At 39.5% G+C, this 18,070-nt stretch overlaps 1 protein-coding gene across 2 annotated transcripts in view; it reads left to right on the forward strand.

Annotated features, from left to right (window-relative positions):
* Positions 1-18,070, forward strand: part of arhgef12b (Rho guanine nucleotide exchange factor (GEF) 12b) — a 51,081-nt gene that overhangs the window by 27,339 nt on the left and 5,672 nt on the right. For both annotated transcript variants that reach the window (XM_054754865.1, XM_054754866.1), the window contains exons 9-31: positions 391-489; positions 636-746; positions 821-919; positions 1,001-1,043; positions 3,439-3,544; positions 3,632-3,772; positions 6,243-6,275; positions 6,347-6,461; positions 6,561-6,666; positions 7,983-8,213; positions 8,291-8,444; positions 11,630-11,796; positions 11,875-12,021; positions 12,112-12,197; positions 15,412-15,537; positions 15,624-15,738; positions 15,819-15,922; positions 16,009-16,086; positions 17,031-17,106; positions 17,185-17,352; positions 17,436-17,523; positions 17,604-17,684; positions 17,764-17,837. In XM_054754865.1, coding sequence (XP_054610840.1) covers positions 391-489; positions 636-746; positions 821-919; positions 1,001-1,043; positions 3,439-3,544; positions 3,632-3,772; positions 6,243-6,275; positions 6,347-6,461; positions 6,561-6,666; positions 7,983-8,213; positions 8,291-8,444; positions 11,630-11,796; positions 11,875-12,021; positions 12,112-12,197; positions 15,412-15,537; positions 15,624-15,738; positions 15,819-15,922; positions 16,009-16,086; positions 17,031-17,106; positions 17,185-17,352; positions 17,436-17,523; positions 17,604-17,684; positions 17,764-17,837 — 2,548 coding nt within the window. The remainder of the gene's footprint in view (positions 1-390; positions 490-635; positions 747-820; positions 920-1,000; positions 1,044-3,438; positions 3,545-3,631; positions 3,773-6,242; positions 6,276-6,346; positions 6,462-6,560; positions 6,667-7,982; positions 8,214-8,290; positions 8,445-11,629; positions 11,797-11,874; positions 12,022-12,111; positions 12,198-15,411; positions 15,538-15,623; positions 15,739-15,818; positions 15,923-16,008; positions 16,087-17,030; positions 17,107-17,184; positions 17,353-17,435; positions 17,524-17,603; positions 17,685-17,763; positions 17,838-18,070) is intronic.

Below are 18,070 nucleotides of genomic sequence, written 5' to 3' on the forward strand. Positions count from 1 at the left end.
CAGTGCAGTCTGCCACCACCACCTCCACCCACCGAGACAGAGACTGTATGACTGACAAAAGGGCTCACTGCATTCATGCTGTTGTTCTATGGAACAAATGTGCCAAGGTGCTGAAACCAATGTACAGACTGAACGAGCAAAACAGACACGCGTGCACATGGCAATATATTGATTCCGGCAAAATGATCCAGTTCATTTTCATTTATTGTGTGATTAATTCCTTGACTTATTATCGTCCCAGGCCTAGTGCCCATGAGACATTGTATTTCTGAATGAGAAATCTTGTCCCGTTTAAATCTTGCGAGATTGTGACACGAGATGTTGTGACAACCCTACTTTTAATGTATTTGTGTGTGATTTTAAAAGAACAACTTTTGATGCATCTCTCAGGACACCAGTGCCCAGTGCATTGTGGTTGGCCCTCCATACCTCCTCCACCCCCAAATTATCGGAGCAGAAGATGACTACTTTGACTCGCAGCAGGAGCAGGTAGAGTAACTGAGTGAATATTTGTGTTACTACAAGTTTGGAGACAGTTTCTTATTCGTTATAATGGGAAGATGTGTCCAGACTTTTGACTGGTCCTGCATATTGCGTGTTTAAAGTGAGTCGTAAGTGGTTTATGTGTCTTTCAGATTAACGGGCAGTGCAGCTGTTTCCAGAGCATCGACTTGCTGAAGTGTCGGCCCGCTCACCTCGCCGTCTTCCTCCATCATGTGGTCTCCCAGTTTGACCCCGCCCCTCTGGTACTGACGTTGTAATGGACACATATGGGACAGCCCGCTTGCTGTGACATTGATGATATAAAATGTCTCCTTAGCTGTGTTTTCTCTACGCCGACATACACAAGCAAACAAGCTCCAAAGAAAATCGACGCTTCTTTATGGAATTTCACTCCCTCTTCATGGATCGCACAGCTGTAGGTTCCCTGTATTTTGCTCACCATGGCACCTTTCTTTTTTTTTCTTAGCTTATCTTTTTGTGTGTGATTCTTTTATAGAATCTTAAAGTCCCAGTTCCAGATGCAGTCGCAGCCGAACTTGGTAAATGTGTTTTCAGATTTAAGTGAATGTTAAGCATTGCTTGCCAACAGACCCAAAATGTATATGGGAGACATAGCAGCATATCATGCACTGTTGGGACTATTTCAGCACAATACACCAAGAGAAAGCTTATTTTTCTAGCACTGCGCCCATATTGTAAGTAATCCCATGGCGACCATCTTTTGCACATAATATGATCCAGACGCAGGGTGTACTAAAAGCTAGCGAGTATGGCTTTCATCTCCTTCATTTTGCCAACATTCCGCCCCCTTTTCCAGCAGAGTTTTGCACATTTTGTTTTAAATTAAATCCAAATAAAAGTCCAAGTTAAAAAAAAGAAAAAAATACATATAAATGTAAAAAATCCACGATATGAATATATTTACATATTAAAATATTAACAATTAAAATAATATAAAAATAAAATATAAAAGATACACATTACATAAATATTTTAAGAAAAAAAAAATTTTAAAATGTAAATATATTACCAAAATATAAAAAGACTAATATAAATATAGTATTAAGTTGATAAAAAAATTAATTATTACAAATAATCCTGTTGCTGTTTTGTGTAGATCTAGTTCAGTGGTTGGCAACCTGCAGCTCCGGAACCGTGTGCAGTTCTTCCGCCTCCTTTTTGTGGCTCCCACAACGAGCTCTGAATTTTTTTTTTTTTTTTAAACACAGAGGAAATGTGCGTTTTCGAAAACTGATTAAATTATCCGACTCACCGCTAGTACGTGAATGCATCGCTCTGTCTGCTGATTGGATGAGCAAGGTAAGGGGGAGGGGTAAATTTTTTCAGTCAGTGATTCACGAAAAAGACCTCTTGACAGTGTCCTATCCCCGTGGTAAGCTATCTATAACCATGAATACGTCCCTAAAATGTAAAATATCGGAAGAAAACAGATGCACGGTGGCCGAGTGGTTAGCATGTTGGCCACACAGTCAGGAGATCGGGAAGACCTCGGGGCAAATTGTGCGTGCGTGGGTTTTCTCCGGGTACTCCGGTTTCCTCCCACATACCAAAAACATGCATGTTAGGTTAATTGGTGACTCTAAATTGCCCATAGGTATGAATGTGAGTGTGAATGCTTGTTTGTCTATATGTGCCCTGCGATTGGCTGGCGACCAGTCCAGGGTGTACCCCGCCTCTCACCCAAAGTCAGCTGGGATAGGCTCCAGCATACCCCCGCGACCCTAATGAGGAGAAGCGGCATAGAAAATGGATGAATGGATTCTGAATGGATATATTCCTTTGCCTTCACTGCCAATGATGCTGGTTCACCCAGCCGTGTGCTTGATATGTGGCGAGAAATTAGCAAACAGAAATTAGCAAACAGAAAATGTAACGTTGAAAGACATTTTCAAAAGAAGCACTTGGCTTTTTCTTAAAAGTAACTGCAGATGGACGTAAGGGAGCGATTTCGGAACTACTATGCAAGGTTGAGCAGAGCAAACATACTTTCAAAAAATGAATGAAGGCTCCAACCTCAACTACAGCTGCTAGCGTTGTGACTGCAATGGAGATCATGGAGATCTGCGAATTAAAAATATAAACAAGAAATTAGTATTATCAATTATTCATTCCCTGCAAAGACAGTCAAGAACAGGACCATCAGAATGACAACAAACATCACCAGTAGGCAAATTGATGACATTCATTCAGTGCAAGCATATTGAATTGCCTGTGGTGAGTCAAGTGATGTAAAGGATATTGAGCAGACACGCTTATATGCAGATATGTGAACTCTGATGTTAAAGTTGACTGTTTTCTTTTAATTTTACACAAACTTGGGGACGACTCAAAAAAGCCATAGTTCAGATTTCAAAGTACCGGTAGTCCTACACATGCACTCTGCATTTCTGTTAGTTGAATTCTGTTGTTATAAACGGTTGCCGACACCTGATCTAGTAGGATAATAGTTTCCTGCAGTCATTTTGGGTTAAAATAAATCTAAATTTTAAATAATAAATAAAATGTAAAAATCTAGATGATTAAATATATGAATCTATTTATAACAAATAAATAGACATTACAATATCAATATATAAGTACATAAATACATATTATATATTTATATAAATGTATTTTGCAAATAAATAATACATTAATAAAATATAAAAATATTACTCTCACTGTATAAATATAATATTCATATGTTTATAAATATAACAAAAATAATCCTGTTGCTATTTTGCATAGATGTAGTAAGATGATAGCTGCACTGTGTTTCCCAGACATTTTGGGTTAAAATAAATCCAGATATTAATTAAAAAATATCTAATAAATGTTAAAATATCAGATCAAGAAATATACATGAATATTCATTTATTTCTAAAAATAATGAATCAAACTGATGAGTAACATGAAATGTGTTTGTGTGCACAGAGAAGCGCAGGCTGGAGTTAATCCCAGAGGAGGTGTGCAAACAGTACACACAAACCCTACAGGACTCGCTGCTAACAGACCTCCACAAGAACCTGGACGACTTCAGGTTGGCGACAAACACACAATGCAGCAGGAATGTGATGCAGTCTTAGCGTACATATTTGTGTGATGTGTTGCGTTGCGTGCCTTGCAGACAGAAGCGCAGCATGGGACTGACACTGGCTGAGGACGAGCTGTCCAAAATAGACTCAGACAACGGAGGAAAAGACCCAGTGGCCTGGGAGAGAGAATGCTCCTGTGCCGAACACATTCTCTCCAAGATTGAGGACATCTTGTGAGACACGCACACATTGCATGTCTTTTATTTATTTATTTTGTCGTTTCCTAGACGCACAATTTGCTTTTGAGGCACTGAAGCGTTCAACATTACAGTCGTCCTTCGCTACATTGCGGTTTCAATATCCTTTTAGACAATGAATGAATTAATACACGGTTGCTGTTTCGCGGTGGACAATGGACTATTGTTAGTCCAAAAATATTGAAAGACAAGTTATATGTATTCTGGCCACTAGGCGTCAGTAATGTTACGTTGAGATGTGACATTATATTAGATTGCCTTCACACTTCATGGAGTCATCCGTGGCATGTCCGACATGACATAGCGAAAACAAGTTCTTCTCCCATTTCTGTGGAAGTTTTTGGCTTTTTACTTTGTTCTTCTTCTCCACTCCATTTGAAACCCTTTCAGGTGAACTACTTAGCTTGGTAGCTCGCTATGTTTAATTAAAGCGGCGGCCGTAGTGATCCCGTAGCCTGCGCATTACAGTTGGCAATGTGGTGTAAACAAAGAATAATAGGGGTGTAAAGGTGACTATAGGGGTGTTATTTCATGTCTATAGGGCTCTAATAATGTTACAAATTGTATTTAGATAGTCATAAGCAGCTCTAAGAAAGCTCTTATGCTCTTTGATCTTTTTTAAATTTTACATGTTACAACAACAGAATTCAATGAACAGAAGTGCAGAGTGGTTTTGTAGGCCTACTTTGAAATAATTTAAACACTGAACTATGTGGGCCTTTTTGAATCGTTCCTATAATTGTGTAAAATGAAAACTAAACATAGCCAACTTTAACATAAAAAAGCGCATCAGAGTTCACATATCTGTATATCAGAGCTGTCTGCTCCATAACGTTTACATCAGTGGTTCTCGATTGGTGGGTCAAGCTTGAGTGGGAGAGGAAGGACACACAGCTGCAGATATCTGCTAGAGAAGAGCGTGCCTTAAAGAGACAGCGTGTCATGTCACTCATGTGCTGAAAACAGTCCCTTTAAAATATAAGATATATGACAAGTTTGAGTGGAAAATTCCCACAATTTGGGTCATCAATTGTCATTGAGGGGTGATGGTGGGTCACGCAGCTAAACTAGTTGAGAACCACTCATTTACATCACTTGACTAATCACAGGCGATTCAATATGCTTGCATTGAATGAATGTCATCAATTTGCCTACTGGTGATGCTTGTTGCCATTCTATTGGTCATGTTCTTGACTGTCTTTGCGGAGAGCAACATTTCTTTCATTTTCTGAATTTCCTGCTTATTTTTTAATTTGGAGAACAGATGCTATGATATTTTTATGAACGATTCTTTCATGTTCTCCATCTTTGAATGGCTTCTCACGCATTACGATCTCATGTGCAGCCACAACACTAACAAGTGTAATTTGGAGCGTTCATCCACTTCTTGAAAGTATGTTTGCTGTGCTCAACCTTCTGTAGTACAGTACAGTAGTTCCCAAATCGCTGTCTTACGCCCGTCTGCAGTTACTTCTCAGTTACTTCTCAGATTTTTCAGAGATTTGAGCAGTATATATATACACTGCTCAAAAACAAGGGGAACATTCAATTCACACTCAGTCAAAAGTGCTGCGCCATTATTCAAACTGTCCACTTAGGAAGCAACACAGATTGACAATCATTTTCACAATCTGTTGAGCAAATGGAATAGACAACAGGTGGTGTCTTTTTCCACTTTAATTTTGAGCGTGACTCCAAACCCAGACCTCCATGTGTTAATAAATTTGATTTCCTTTGATAATTTTTGTGTTATTTTGTTGCCAGCACATTCAACTATGTAAAGACAAACGTCTTTAATAAGAATATTTCATTAATTTAGATCTAGGATGTGTTATTTTAGTGTTCACTTTATTTTTTTAAGCAGTTTATATATATAGTAGTCTATGCTTTTTTATTTTTATTAAACAATAGAAAAATATTTGCACGTTAACATGATAAAATGATATGCAGTATAATATATAATCATATGTAATCTGCAAATCATTTAATCTAGAAAACATGTTTATATAAATGTTTTGTATGATATTTTGTATTATTTCAATTTTACATTATGTTAAAGCATTTCTTGTTTTTTTGCATCGTATCCTTTGTGTGACATCACAGGGTGGTGTGCACAAAACAGGAGGTTATGTATTGATCGTAGTTAAATTTGTATTTATATGGTTAGCTGCATTAGAGACTACGCTTTGGGTTTGTTTTTGTTTTTTTACCCAAACTTTGCTCATAGGAACTCCAACATGAGCAACAATGCAAATTCCACAGTTTTCTGGAGTGCAACATTTGTTAGTTAGTCCACTTTTGTTAGGTGTGATGCCTTAGCCGGTCTACAGAGACCATTGTTGCTGTTATTTGTGCCTTTTGTTGCAATGCAGTCTGCAAATATGTTTTCTGTTTTAATGGTATAAATGTTTTCTGAGTGTTGCTTTTATCTCATTGCCTCTTGCAGGTTCACGTCGCAGCCCACCGAGGAGGACAAGTGGTACGACTTTGTCTGCATTTATTTGTGGCATGTTAGTTACTCTACTGAGTGTGTGTGCTGTTGTGTTGCAGCCAAACCATGCAGTATGTCATTCTCACCTACATGAAGCACCTTGGAGTGAAAGTGAAAGAGCCTCGTGGCTTGGAGCAGAAAAGAGCGCGTATCAATTTCCTACCCAAGATTAAGGTCTGACACGTAGACTTCATTCTAATAGTTTTTTGACAGATCCACACCTAAACAGTAGAAAATCAATGCTCAGAAAGAACGTGTTTTTTTAACCAACAGAAGAGTATCAAGCCTGAGAAGGAAGGTGAGGAGAAGGTGAGGAAGCCTCGTTTTCCCAACATCCTCGTTCCTCCGCGCCGCCTCAGCAGAGTGGACTCCACCTCGGGTGAGAACAGCAAAAATCTGTTTGCATATCATTGTATCCTTCAGTGATATATTTTCCATATAGTATAGTACTTATATCTCAACTAGGGCCAGAAAGGGTGTCACCTTCAATTTTGGCAAAGTTAGTTGAGGTGAAATTCCCAGATTGAGCAGCATGTGGTAAGCGGCATAGAAGATGGTGGATGTGCAAAGTGTGGTGGAAATCAGAAAAGAATGTATATATCATATTATTTTTATTTGTAATTTAAAATTTATTATTACAAAATTCTATTGTAACAAAATTTTTATTCTTTTATTTAAATAAATAGAGGAAATTATTTTGTTAATCATTTATTTCATTTGTTTATTTGGTAATTACAATACAGCCAAATAATAATAAAATATTTTTTAAAAAGTCAAAGCAGCTTTAATTTAGTGTTAACTCTAATATTTGTTATCACATACTTATATTGTAACTGTATACATTTATGTATTTATTATAGAGAAAATTATTTCATAAATAATATAGTTAATTTGGATATTGGAGTACAGCCAAATGTGGAGTTTGCATGTTCTCCCCGTGCGTGCGTGGGTTTTCCCTGGGTACTCCGGCTTCCTCCCACATTCCAAAAACATGCATGTTAGGTCTAAATTGTCCATAGGTATGAATGTGAGTGTGAATGGTTGTTTGTCTATGTGTGCCCTGCGATTGGCTGGCGACCAGTCCAGGGTGTACCTTGCCTGTCGCCTGAAGTCAGCTGGGATAGGCTCCAGCATGACCCCGTGACCCTAATGAGGAGAAGTGGTATAGAAAATGGATGGATGGATGGAGTACAGCCAAATCATTTACACAAATTAGAAAAAAATAGTCTTAATATTTAGTGTGACCTGATCATGCATTTTTATTTAAAATAATTTTAGATTTAGAATTCTGAAATGATATTTTAACTACATATTTCTTTATTTATTGTTTAAATATAAAATCATTTCTTAAACAATTTAATAAATGTGTTATTAAATTTCATTCATTTGTTACTAAAGTAACAAAACTAGTTGTGTACTTAAACGGTACTGTATAAACATTAGGCATTGACATAACTCTATTATTCATACTATTAGGTTATGGACGGTAAGCACTTTACGTTATTCATATTGAATGGATGGGTGCACCAGATTTAGCAATGTCCATCTGTAGTCCTTTTACACTTTATTGAACAACTTATGCTACAATGCTACATGTCCTCATATCATAAATAACGGGAGGGTGTCCAGTGGAGTCATTGTGGCTTTCTACAAACATTCCTGTTTAGTTGACCAGTGTGTTCTATTGTCGTGTAGTCGGCAAGGCCGTGGAGGTGAACAAGCAGCGTTCACCAAAGCTCCTCTCCCAGGCAGCCTTTGGCATCCCTGAGCCTCCAGACTTGTCTCCTTCAAATTCTGGACGCATCCGTGGGAATCAGCTCAGCGAGGGATCGGACACCGGCAGCCACGTTTCGCCTTTCGCCTCGTCCACGCACAGCTCCCCTACCGCTTTGACCTCAGACACCAGCGGACAAGACTCAGACACCAGTACGAGTCCTCTGCTGTCACATTAGATCCATGATGATGATGATTTCTTCCTAATTTTCCTGCTCTCTTCTCTTCAGATGTGTCTCCTTTCTCCTTCCAGCCGCGATTGGGCGAGGTTCTGGCATCCAGCGACCACCAGGATGGTGTCTCCAGCCCGACAAGCACTCAGTTTGACTTCAGCCCTTCTAACCTAGAACACTTGCAGGAGGAAGGAGACCAGGACACTTTCAGGTACTTCTTTCTTGACCATAAACATCTTAAAATGACAAATTACTGCCGAAGCCCGACTTTGTGATGGATCAAATGAGATCGTATACAGTGAGTGCCTCCTTCATTAGGTACATTAAGCCAGAGATCGCCAACCCCCGGGCCGCGGCCCGGTACCGTGTCGTGGGTCACACACAAAGAAAAAATAATTTCCTTTTTTTTAAAAAAATGTTTTACCATTTTTCTTTCACCTCATATTTGGTGTCAAATGCTGATACTATGTGGGAATGCATAAAGGTAAGTTTTGATGACTTATTGAGTGCTAATGTGCACATTGGTCTCAAGTTAATTCATGCTAGCACACTGCCTTTTACCACACACGTTAAACAGCGATGTAATCATCTCTCTGGAAAAACTCGAGGCCTGAACTGGTGGATGGTGGGTTGGCATTCATTTTGTGCTTTTAATTTCATGTTATTCATGTCTTAGTTGTACACAATACATAATAAATAAGATAAATTAGATTAGATAATTTAAATTAGATTAGATAATTTATGATACCCCCCTGGTCCGCGGGAGATTTGTGGGAACACAAGCCAGTCCGTGGGTCAAAAAAGGTTGGGGACCATTGCGTTAGGCTACAATCTGTAGAGCTGGACTCGCACATTTTTAATGGTTTTAGCATTTGTTGTGGCCCCTATGCTTTGGAGGACATGCTGAGACGTGTGTTCTGAAGATATATCCTGACAGTTCTATCATAATTGGATGAATGGTCAATTAATTATTGCCAATTAGGTCTAAACCTCGCCCCTTGCAAATCCCTTTTGTTGACTGATCTTGCTGGAACTTGACAGACTTGGGTTTGTGACTCCCCTGAGGCTGTACACTTAAGTTTGGTGTTGATTGAGTGAACTTTGAAAAGAAATAACTCTGTGTGTGTGTGTGTGTGTGTGTGTGTATGTATGTATGTATGTATGTATGTATGTATGTATATGTATGTGTGTGTGTGTGTATATATATATATATATATATATATATATATATTACATATATACATACAGTCAAACCTGTCTTAGCAGCCACCTTTATAGAATGGCCACCTGCCTATAGCAGCCACTGAAAAATCCCCCGCAGCAAATTTACATGTTATAGACCCTGTGTATAGCAGTCACCTGTCTAACGCGGCCAGCGGCCACCCATTTTGTCTCCCTTGGTCAATATCTGACTGCATATAGCGGTCAAATTACCAACTCAAGTAGAAGCTTCATGCACGAAAAAGTTCGTATTTTAATAAATGAAGCCGTCGTGTGTAGACTTTAATTACTGAGTCCTAGCTCAGTCACAATCATTCACAAGATCCACACAAACTGTCAGTTGTTCCACATAAAAAGCCGTCTTCTTTTGAGCTTGCTATTTCCTGGTCAAACATTTAACTTTAAGAGCATTTGCACCAAAACATTACCGCAAAGTAGGCTGGGAACAGGACGTGCTCCCAGCGACGCTACAATAAAAAAAAAAAACATACGCTAGCAAGCATGCAGCAGCGGGAGCAAAACTGAGTTCGGTTGTACTTAATTGAGTATTTTAGAATGTACTCACGTTATTTTTGATCAATCCTCATCCACAAATCCATCAAAGTCCTCATCTTCTGTATTCGACACAAACAAAGCCGTTTTCTTTTCCGTTCGCTACTAGTCTGTTAACTTGTCAGTGTTAAGGTGAATAAAAGGTGTCAGGTGAATAAATGTATTGCAACTGATGTGAAACTGATGAGGGGTAGGATTAAATAAGCTTTGCTTTGTCCTACTCCTTTTTGGACATGCAAAATTGTGAATTGTACTATGTGATGTGCTACTGTTTGAGTCATATGCATGTTCAGGATGAATTAAAACCATGAACCATGAACCATGATAATAACAAGCCTAGCAGTGTTGTACAACTTTTATCTGCAGTCCGCAGTGCCCTCTACTGGTCAACATTATTATTATTTTTTCTCTTTTTTTTCTTTTTTTTCCTCTACTGGTCAACATTCAACCTGGACGCCAACCTGTCTATAGAGGCCACCTGTCTCTAGCGGCCACTTTTGCAGACTCCCTCTAGTGGCCGATATAGACAAGTTTGACTGTATATATATATATATAAAATAACAATCAAATACATATACCACAGTGTATAACACACACAGGACTGGACGTTTTACCAAATTATGTATTATTATGTATTATTATTATTATTACTTATGCATTATTATTATTATTATTAGTAGTAGCAGTAGTACTTTATTAATCCCATAGCAGGGAAATTCACCTGTTACAGCAGCAAGCAAGATACACAAGTAAAGAATGCATAGTGACATAGTGAATACAAAATGGTTCAGGTATTGCACTACAGATTGGATGTGAACTGTATTTATTTATATATTTATGATATTATTTTTTCTTTTCCTATCTCTACTGTCTTGCCTTGGTTTTATTTTGTGATTAAGTTTATGACGACATTTTTGGAGAGCTGCTCGAAACGTGAATTCCTTTTGGAGATTAATAAAGTATCTGTCAATCTATCAAACTATCTGTCTAAGTATCTAACTAATTAATTGTGGACCTCAATGAGAATGGACATTTGTACTTTGTGAGGAATCCAATTAATGCAGTCTTTGGCCTTTTGTCAAGCACATGCATATCTGTAATTATGGAAAAATAACTATTTGACTTGTTTATGTTGTAGAATTTACTGTAGTAATGTTCTGGTGGGGCCGCATGGTGGCCAAGTGGTTAGCATGTTGGCCACACAGTCAAGAGATCGGGAAGATCTGGGTTTGAATCTCTGTTGGGAGTTTGCATATTCTCCCCGTACGTGGGTTTTCTACAGGTACTCCTCCCACATTCCAAAAACATGCATGTTAGTTTAATTGGAGACTCTAAATTGTCCATAGGTATGAATGTGAGTGTGAATGGTTGTTTGTCTGTATGTGCCCTGCCATTGGCTGGCGACCAGTCCAGGGTGTACCCCGCCTCTTGCCCACAGTCAGCTGGGGTAGACTCCAGCGAGGATAAGCGACATAGAAGATGGATAGATGGAATGGGTTAAAATTAATAATATTAAATAAATTTCAAGTATTTCAATGAGGGCTGTATATAGAATTAAGGCAGAAAACCAAGCATAAAAAGCACATAAACATGATGGCAGACTAATACTGCATGTGCTTCTAGGATGGAGGTGCAGTGTGCGGTGAGCACGGCTGATGTCCAGAGCGAGGATGACCAGGTGTGCGAGGCCGAGAGCGAGGAGGACCCTTTGAACTGGCAAAGCCTGGTCAGCCGCGACGTGCTGGCCAGCCTGACGGCGCAGGAGATAAAGAGACAAGAGGTTATCAACGGTGAGTCAATTGTGAGCGGAGGCGCTTGGACTAAAAAAGAATAATCCAAACATCCCCAGCTCTCTTCTTCTTACTCAGAGCTGTTTTACACCGAGCGGGCGCATCTGCGCATGCTCAAAGTGCTGGATGGCGTTTTCTACCAGAGGTTGAGCAGAGATGCCGTTCTCCCTGCAGAGGACATCAAGAACATCTTCACCAACCTGGAGGAGATCATTCAGCTGCACGGTGATGGAACATGATCATTTTAATCAAACCGAACAAATACAAAACTAACAATATGCTGATTGAATGTATTCTGTTGTCCGGCTTCCATAGTTTCCTTAACGGAGCAAATGGCAGCAATCAGGAAGAGGAGTGAGACATCTGTCATCGGTCAGATTGGAGAGGATCTCTTGGCTTGGGTAAAATAATTTTGCATACATTAAAAGCAATATATTTCAGTGGCATATTATATGGAATCGGGCTCAATTTGTAAGCTGCATGCAATAACTTGCCACTGGTAGAGTTGCCCTCTGCTGCGTGTGAAAGACAGTTGGCATTTTGTCATGGATGTCTTTTTTTTATTATTATTTTTTTAAGTGTAACTTCCTGTCAACAGTTTTTGATAGTTCAATCTGGATTTATTTACTTTTTAAAAATGTATATCCAATTAGTTTTGCATTACATGATAAAAAATGTTATAATAATTAAAAAAAAACTTTTTGCAAATCCTATTCTTTAATAGTAGGTCAAACCAAAAAGAAAAATCTGTTCATCTTCACTATGTTTTTACAGATTTTTTTTTATGCATTCTGGGTTTGTAATTTCTATCTATATCTGATCCAGACCTGTGCAAATCCCATTTGACAATGTTGATTTGCGTATATCTCAGTAATTAGTAGGGGTGTCACGAGACAAGACGAGATTAACATGAATTTTAAGAAAAGTACAAAAAAAATATGACTGGACAAATGTTTTTTTAAACACAAAACAATGCAGGTGCAGTTTGAAATGTTTATTGTCCCACAAATTGACACTAAACAATATTATTGTCAACATTTTTTGAGACCATAAATAATACATGATAAATATTAGGGGTGTCACGAGATACTCGGAGACGATACACAAGATTGGGTCTACGAGAACGAGACGAGACAATAGTTTAGTACACTGAAAACCAAAAATATATCACCATATATTGCAATGTGCTGTACACATTTTTTTTTACATTTATTAATACAAAACAAAAGAAACAAAGTGCCAACATGGGAGATTGATTGCAGGTCTGTTATTCCATTTCCGTTACTCAGTTCCAGTGTTCATTATATGTTTTGTCGCTGTTGGATGTAAACATTGTCCATTTAGTCTCCTGTAGCCGAAAGCGGAGCGTCAGCCTTTCCATCACGTAAATTTTCTCTGCTATCGCAGTCCACTGTTCCTGTGTAGGGGCATCCTCCCTTCCCCATTTCCTTGTAATAGCCTTTTTTCCTGCTACCCACAGAATCTTTACCAGATATCTGGCCTTCCCCTGTACATTCTCTGCATTTAGATTTCCCAAATGTATAATGGTGCATGACAAAGGGATCGGATGTCCAAGTACTTCCTTTAGTATTCCTGCCAACATTTTCCAAAATTGCAATATCTTATCACATTTCCAAAAGATGTGTGAATGATCTGCATCCACAGATCCACATCCCCTCCAACAAGGCCTTGATCTATGTACAGTAATTGCTTGCCCTTATAACCCTTGGTGTAACGAAAAAACGTATGATATTCTTCCAGGAGAACTCCCTCCAGGTCTGCGAACTGGTGGATGTATAGTGCGTCTTCAACATGCTTAACCACTCTTCCTTTGCAATTTAGATTTTAAATTCTATGTCCTTATTCCCTTTTTTATCATCAGTAGAGTGCCTATTAGCTGCCGATGCTCTGTATAGTTCAGAAGTAATTCTAGTTCCGGCCTCTTTATACGATTTCAATATGATTCGTATCACACCAGTCACTTCCCAGGTGGGGTCTACCTTCATCTCCTTTGAATAGTCTGAGTTTGCAGGTACCTGTGAAAGTCAAGCTTATTGAGGTTAACCGTAAACACCACGCTGTGATTCCGTTAGTTATCCACCTTTTAAACCTTTGTCATATTTAATTACAGTACTAATTTTTATTACGTTACACTCTTCTGCACTTTGTGTGTTTGCTAGCAGCCCCGTCAGTATGACTGACAAAAGGGCTCACTCCGTTCATGCTGTTCTGTGGAACAAATGTGCCAAGGTCCTGAAACCAATGCACAAAGTGAACCTTCTTCCTGCCTGTGTAGAGGCGAGAGGAGAGGAAAAGGCATGAACATGGCAATATATGGAAGCTTGCAAATTCTCAAGTTCATTTCATTGATTGTGTGCTTAATATAAGATGCACTGATGTTTTACTCTTTCAACACCAGACGTATTTATACGTTTGTATAATCCCGAACGCCCGATTCCAACAATGTATTTACCTGTATACGTATGTTACGTTTTTTGCACAAGAGGCAAAAAGAGGTGATGATGCAACTCTGCACTCATGCCTTAACATTTCAGAGCACTTTTAAGCCATAAAAATGGCCCCAAGGTGGCAGTAGTGCATTTGATAAGAGCTCGGCAGGGATCATTTTAATGAAGAATCACAAATGGCAGGAAGGAGGAAGTGAGAGAGCGTGGAGGAGTGTAGCATGCAGAACGTTACGCATTGTAGGGAAATTTTAATGCACACACATGCACACAAACGCGCATGCACATGCGCACACATAGTTCAGTTCCAAATATGAAAATTCTTAAATAGTTCATGGTGTTGTGTTTGTAAATAGTTACTTTTACATAAAACCACCCCTTTGTTGTGTTGTTTATGTTGGTATAGTTGTTTAGATAGTTCAGCTTTCACAAAAGCAAAAAATATTTGTATCAAATAAAAGTTATGCTTAAAATGTATCTTTTCACAAAAAGCTGTTTTTCTCTTTTTTTGTTAGTCTGGAACTCATATTTTCCTGAAACTTAACTATTTTCTACTGCTGATGACTAAAGAATGGAAAAAGGTAGAAGCAAACTTTGTTTCTGTTGAAAGACGGGAGTTGACTCTTTCTTTTGTTAGGTTACATGTTTATATAGCCATAGAACACAATATTCTGTGTGCCTTGAAAGATCAGTCAAAATCGTCTAAAATGGCTGGTAATGAACTGTCTTTTGAAAAAAGATAACAAGCTGTGATTGAATGAGATAAGCCGCACTCGCTAAATTTAGAGAGTAAAACAGATTTGTATAATGATAAGCCGCACCGGACTTTAAGCCGCACATGTCCATGTCATAAAATGGCATATTGTTGCGCGCCAGCTGAGGCGCTGTAATGCTGCCTTTGTCCACCAGAGGGAGCCAGAGCCCAGAGGGAGGCTGACATCATTGCAGCGCCCCGGCAATAAAATGCTTTGCTGGGAGAAAATGCATTATGGGAAAATGTTAAAATAGTTGTTTTTTTATGTTAAACTTTTTTATGTTAAAACGTTTTTTTACGTTTTTTTCTGAACGAGAAATCTTGTCATCTTTCGATCTCGATTAGCAGGTAGAGGTTTCATCCAAGATAACTAAAAGCATGTGTGTATTATTCCAGTTCAGCGGCGAGGAAGAGGAGAAGATAAAAAGAGCAGTGGCCACTTTCTGCAGCAACCAGCCATCTGCATTGGAGCTCATCAAGACCAAGAAGAAGAAAGACCAGAGGTTTACTTTGTTCATGCGGGTCAGAGCTTCAGGATGCAACCAACATCCACATCAGGCTAAGTAGGTGTTAGCACACGCTCACTGTGTCGCCTCATGTTTCCTCAGGAGGCTGAGAGAAACCGCCTCTGTCGCCGGCTGCAGCTCAAAGACATCATCCCTGTGGAAATGCAGCGAGCAACCAAGTACCCACTTCTGCTGGAGAAGATTGCCAAGTACACGGGTACAAAGCGCCGCGTCTTATTGTGTGAGATTTAACAGCCGTGTGTCCCAATACTATTGTCCACCTTATTGATTCTGCAGAGGGCGACGAGGAGGACGCGGACAAGGTAAGAAAAGCCGGGGAATGCTGCAAGCAGATCCTCAACCACGTCAACCAAGTCGTCAAAGAGGCTGAGAACAAGCAGGTAGAGTCATGCAGCAGGCAATACCTCATTTGTCCAATATAAAATTTGTTTGAAGGTACACATCTGCACCTCGTCCCTTTTTACAGAGGTTGGTGGATTATCAGAGAAGGCTGGATATCTCGTCACTGAAACCCAACGAGAACCCACTCATCCTGGAGCTGAGGGTAGGCACAAAGTGTGGGAGCGCTGCCTAAACATGTCTTTCATTTAGGGCTGTCAAAAATAACGCATTAACGGCGGTAACTCCATCCAGCCATCTTCTATGCCGCTTATCCTCACTAGGGTCACGGTGGTAACTCATTTATTTTATTAGAATTTTTTGCGGAATTAAGTCATTTGTTTCATGACAAGACACGCCTCTCTGTTATGACGGCAGATGGACAGGCACAGTGTAGCGTACCCCCACAGTCTGATGCTCTTATTTTATTTTATTCAAGAGAGTTTTATTGTTATTCTGACCTGTGCAATTCCAACACCATATACATACAGTATCTCCAACTTACAAACACGCTTCTCCGTCCTCCTCACCGTCACACTCGCGCAAGGTGCACTCACGGACTCTCCGATCATCAGAGTATCTTTATTATGTGTGTGTATACAGTATGTGGTCTAAATAAACCGAAAGGCAAAGGAAAACAATAAGTGGATATTCTTATTAGCATTGAAGTGTGCACGGAAATCCCAGCAAATGCACCCAAAACCTGTGAATTTTACTTAAATGACGTATCTTTGAACGAATTGAGGGAGCTCTCATGGTACGACAAAAAGGCTCTGGGGGTACACAAGACACAAAAGGATGGGAAACACTGCTCAAGCAAACAAAACTTAAGACACCAGTATGAGTCCTCTGCCGCAATATTACACAATAGATAGCTTTTATCTTGATTTATATATATTAAAATATATACCGTATATATATAGTCATGTCATTTATCTTTCTATTAATAAAGTACAGTAAAAGTGAGTCAGACATTGTTTCAAATGGTGGTTAATTATGATTAATTAATTTGAAAACTGCGATTATTCTGATTTAAAAATGTAATCATTTGACACCCTTAGTTTAGTTTTTGTATTTTTTAATCATTGAAAGATGATTATTATTCTGCAGAATCTGGACCTCACCAAGAGGACGATGGTCCACGAGGGACCGCTCTCCTGGAAAGTCAACAAGGACAAAAAAATTGGTACGGGAACACTTTTAAAGTGAACCTTTTAATTAAGATTACACGGGTGTACCTAATGGTGTGGCCGGTCCTCTGCAGACCTCTATACGCTCCTTCTGGAGGACATTCTGGTTCTGCTCCAAAAGCAGGACGAGCGTCTGCTGCTCAAGTTCCACAGCAAGAACGTGGCCAGCGTCGCCGACACCAAACTCACCTTCAGCCCCGTCATCAAACTCAACACCGTGCTGGTCCGACCTGTCGCCACCAGTAATTCTTGTCATTATTTAGCGTTGTTGTGTCGATATCAAGCTGGCTTTTGCTTATGTTGAATTTTTTTGTGTCCTCTGTAGACAAAGAGTCCTTCTTTGTGCTGTCCATGTCGGACAACGGGGCTCAGATCTACGAGCTGACGGCTCAGAGCGTGTCCGACCAGAGAACGTAAGCGGAGCCACATAACCGTGACAACTCAACACAATGCTGCTTTTGACGACACAACTCATCCCGCATTTGTCCACCAGGTGGCAGTGTCTGATCACACAATGCGCCGACGCCATGAAGGCCAAATCGCACAGCAGCGACGCACCTCCAACTCCATCTGAGTGAGCTTACTAACAACAACGCTTTGTAAGTTAGCCTCTTATATTTGTCTTCTTTACCAAAAAATCTATTCTTTTTTAGGGGTGTGCAGGATGCCATTGAGATCATCAACTGTGGGATGGAGAAATCGAACAAAGATGGCAACGAACCCTCAGGTAACTGCAAATTTAGACTAAGAACAAGCATGTGAGACATTTCACCTGTTTACATGTGCCAACCCTGTATCACTACAGTATGGCTGCAGTGTATTACTTGGAGTGTTCTTTTTTTCAGAGTGTTCTTTTTTTCAAAGTCTAAGTTACCAAGTTACTTGCTCGGATGTTCATTTCTATTGTGCGAGGTGGCTGTTGTCATTATTAATAACTGGCGGGAGGAGCGGGGAGGTGCT

The sequence above is a fragment of the Dunckerocampus dactyliophorus genome, chromosome 16 (assembly GCF_027744805.1).
Source record: "Dunckerocampus dactyliophorus isolate RoL2022-P2 chromosome 16, RoL_Ddac_1.1, whole genome shotgun sequence".
Classification (NCBI taxonomy): Eukaryota; Metazoa; Chordata; class Actinopteri; order Syngnathiformes; family Syngnathidae; genus Dunckerocampus; species Dunckerocampus dactyliophorus.